The sequence below is a fragment of the Geospiza fortis genome, unplaced genomic scaffold, assembly GCF_000277835.1.
Source record: "Geospiza fortis unplaced genomic scaffold, GeoFor_1.0 scaffold94, whole genome shotgun sequence".
Taxonomy (NCBI): domain Eukaryota; kingdom Metazoa; phylum Chordata; class Aves; order Passeriformes; family Thraupidae; genus Geospiza; species Geospiza fortis.
The window spans coordinates 857,654-860,808 of NW_005054394.1; the positions used below are offsets into that span (position 1 = coordinate 857,654).

The 3,155-nt window shown below is 48.1% G+C and overlaps 1 protein-coding gene across 1 annotated transcript in view; it reads left to right on the top strand.

Moving 5' to 3' along the window:
- The first annotated feature begins 2,511 nt into the window (after positions 1 to 2,511).
- CCN4 (cellular communication network factor 4) overlaps positions 2,512 to 3,155 on the top strand; it is a 35,194-nt gene continuing 34,550 nt past the window's right edge. The window contains exon 1 of the mRNA XM_005425713.2: positions 2,512 to 2,668. Within this exon, the coding sequence (XP_005425770.1) occupies positions 2,621 to 2,668 (48 nt within the window). The 5' untranslated portion in view covers positions 2,512 to 2,620. The remainder of the gene's footprint in view (positions 2,669 to 3,155) is intronic.

Below are 3,155 nucleotides of genomic sequence, written 5' to 3' on the forward strand. Positions count from 1 at the left end.
TACCACATGAGCTTTGAACTTTTGTTCCTCCTTCATTTGGAAAGTTATTTTTGTTAGACCTGCTATCGTGGCTCCTTTATCTCCAAGCCAGCAATCACAATCTGTATGAAATATTAGCTATCAGATTTACATCTGAGCCTTTTACCCTAGGCTAACCCAAATAATTTCACTTTTTTTTTTTTTAAGAGGCCTTTTCACCTAGGTCAGAGGAGTTGAACTCTCAAAATGCTCCTTTCACTTAACAAAGTATTAGAGATTTGGACCCCAAAGTCTGGCACTCAGTAGTGTCCACATGCAGGTGAGCACCACCTGGGTCACACCAAGATTGCAGGGTTTGTGCTACATTTCCCTGCAGAATATCAAGGAAGGATGGGCTGGTGACAGCAGGGTGAGAGAAATATTGAAATAGAAAAAGCTGGAATGAACAAACAGAGAATGAAGTGAGGAAAAATGGGGAGGACATAGAGGAGGGAGAATAGACATAGTTCTGGAAGAACCTGACAGAAAATACAATCCTGAGCCTGCTCTTCAGGGTTGTGAGTCCTGGGAAGGGGCTGTGGCAGGGGTGAAGGTACTGGAGGAAGAAGACAGCTTGTGGAACTTCCTTCAGTTTGATTTAATTCTGTTTGAATCCTCTCCCAGAGGAGCTGTCTGTCCAGACAAACAAACCGATCTTTTAGAGCTCCCCTGTCCAGCTGGTGTGAAACCATTACTCTCCCCATGCCACATCACACAGCATGGAGGGGTAGAAGCTGCTGTGTGACCAGAAGTCACTGGAGCAGATTTCTCACCCTCCCCACCCCACTCACTGTCAGCCCCAGCCTTGAGCATTCAGCCAAATCTGCAGAGCAAACCCCACACAGCACCAGACACCCAGCAGGGCTGGGACAGAACCACAGAATAGTTTGGGTAGGAAGGGAATTGAAAGATCAGCAAATTCCAACTTCCCTTCTGCAGGCAGGGGCATCTTCCAACAGACCAGGTTGCTCAGAGCCCCATCCAAGACCAGAGCCCGTGGTCTTGAACACTTCCAGGGATGAGGAATTCACAGTTTCTCAGAAGAACTTGTTCCAGTCTCTCATGATTCTCACAGGGAAGGATTTCTTCTTAATACCTAATCTAAATCTAGCCTCTTTCAGCATAAAGATATTTTTCCTTGTCCACTCACTACATGAAGGCCAAAGGACCCTCCCCTGCTCTCTTGGAGTCCACTTATGTACTGGAAGGTGCTGTAAGGTCTTCTTGGTGTCTTCTCCTGGTTGAACAACTCCTACTCTCTCAGCCCTTCCTCACAGTAGAGGTATCCCATCCCTCTGATCATCTTAGAAGCCTCCTCTGGACTCACTCCAACAGCTCCATGTCCCTCTTATGTTGGATGGCTGCTTAGGGTGAGGGGCTGGGAGCGGCTCATCCCAACCCAACCTGGCACACCTGAGTTCCAGGTGGTAACCAAAGCGGAGCAGAAGTTAAGGAAATATCTCAGTTCTAGTTTGGCCATCAGAGTGATTCACCCACCCATCACTGCCCAGTCTGTCACATCAAGAAGAAAGATTTGCCTACATTTAAATTTACCTTGACACTTATTTTAGGCCGTGAATAAACTCTTGCATTTAAGACCTGTGAAGATGTTTAATAGGGTTTTCCTTCCCTTTGCTAGCACTCATTTTCCTTATAATATTCCATTTTAGTTTAAGGATGAAAGAGATTTCAAATTCTTTCAAATTCAGATTTAGAATGACTGGGGGAAAGCCTATACCTGTGCCTAAGTAAAAGGAGAAAAATACATCAGACATTTCTCAGCTAAAATCAGGACACACATTAGCAGGGATACAGGTGATCAGAGAGTTTGGGGTGAGGTTTGAGTTCAGGGTGGGGTTTGCACTCTCATACCTGGACAATATTTGTCATGCCCACTGCTGGCACAGGATAGAAGTCTAATAGGGCTGATGCACCTTCCTAACCACTGAAATCATGGAGGGGATGTGAGGCATGGCAGGGGATCGTGTGATCTGGGGTTGCTCTGTAAAGAGAAGAGTCCCAAAGGAGTTGCCAGACTGTTCCCCACAAGGTATGTAGGACAAATGTCCTTTTGCTCTTCAAATGAAGTCACTCTTTTAAAAAAATCAAATACATCAAACATCTGTGAATAATTGTATACGTGTCATGTCATTGATTGTAACCAGTAAAGCCAAACGTTTCTTGCTGTACCAGCCACACTGCCAGAGTCTGAAGGCCTTCAGCAAGATGAGGGATGAGCTCTGAGCCTTTCGGAGCTGAGCTACAATCGCAGCGCGCTGGAGCCCGGCGCTGCCGCTTCCCCTTTAAGAGCCCTTTGGCTCACGGCGATGCACTGAAATGCAGGAGGTGGGACAACACCGCACACAAAAATGAAGAAGTGAAGGCAGGAAAAGTTTCTCCAGAGGAAAAATGCAGGGCTTGTCCTTCACTGTGACGTCAGGTCTGTCTTTAATAAAATCCCCAAAGAGCCAAGAGAAAAAGGCAGAGTGCCTAGGCTGGGTTGCCAGTTCAGGATTGCTCTGCATTCCCCAGAGTGGTGTTTTTGTTCAAAACGGCTCTAAATCTGGGTTCAATCAAATGTATTTAATCCCGGCTTCCAGGGATGAGGTGGCTTTTGCCCTGGATTCTAGCAGCAAGCAGCATTTTGCAGGTGAGTTTGGAAACTGCCGGAGAGACCTGCCTTTGCAAACACGCTGGGGTTTAATGCAGGGTGGGCTGGGAGAGCCGAGTGTGCTGTGTGGGAAGGAGGGAACTGGAGAGATCTGGGGAGGTGTGAGAGCAGGGAGGGAAAGGTGAGCTGAGGGAAAGGAAAGGAAAGGAAAGGAAAGGAAAGGAAAGGAAAGGAAAGGAAAGGAAAGGAAAGGATGGAGAAGTGTCTCAGAGTTGAGCTCTTCTCAGCATCCAGGTGGATCAGCACAGAAAACTGTAGGGTGTTTTTTCTTTGTATTGTTACAATTTGTGCCGTGGAGCAGAAGGATGAGGATTCCCCCCAGCAGCGCGGCTGAGGCTGTCAGGGACCGGTGTGGACGGGACAGGGCAGGTTCCCGACCGGTGCCAGGAGTGCCGGGACCGAGGCAGACCCGGTGCCGGTACCGGGGCGGGGCGAAGGCGTGACGGGACCGGGGTCGGCATGGGAA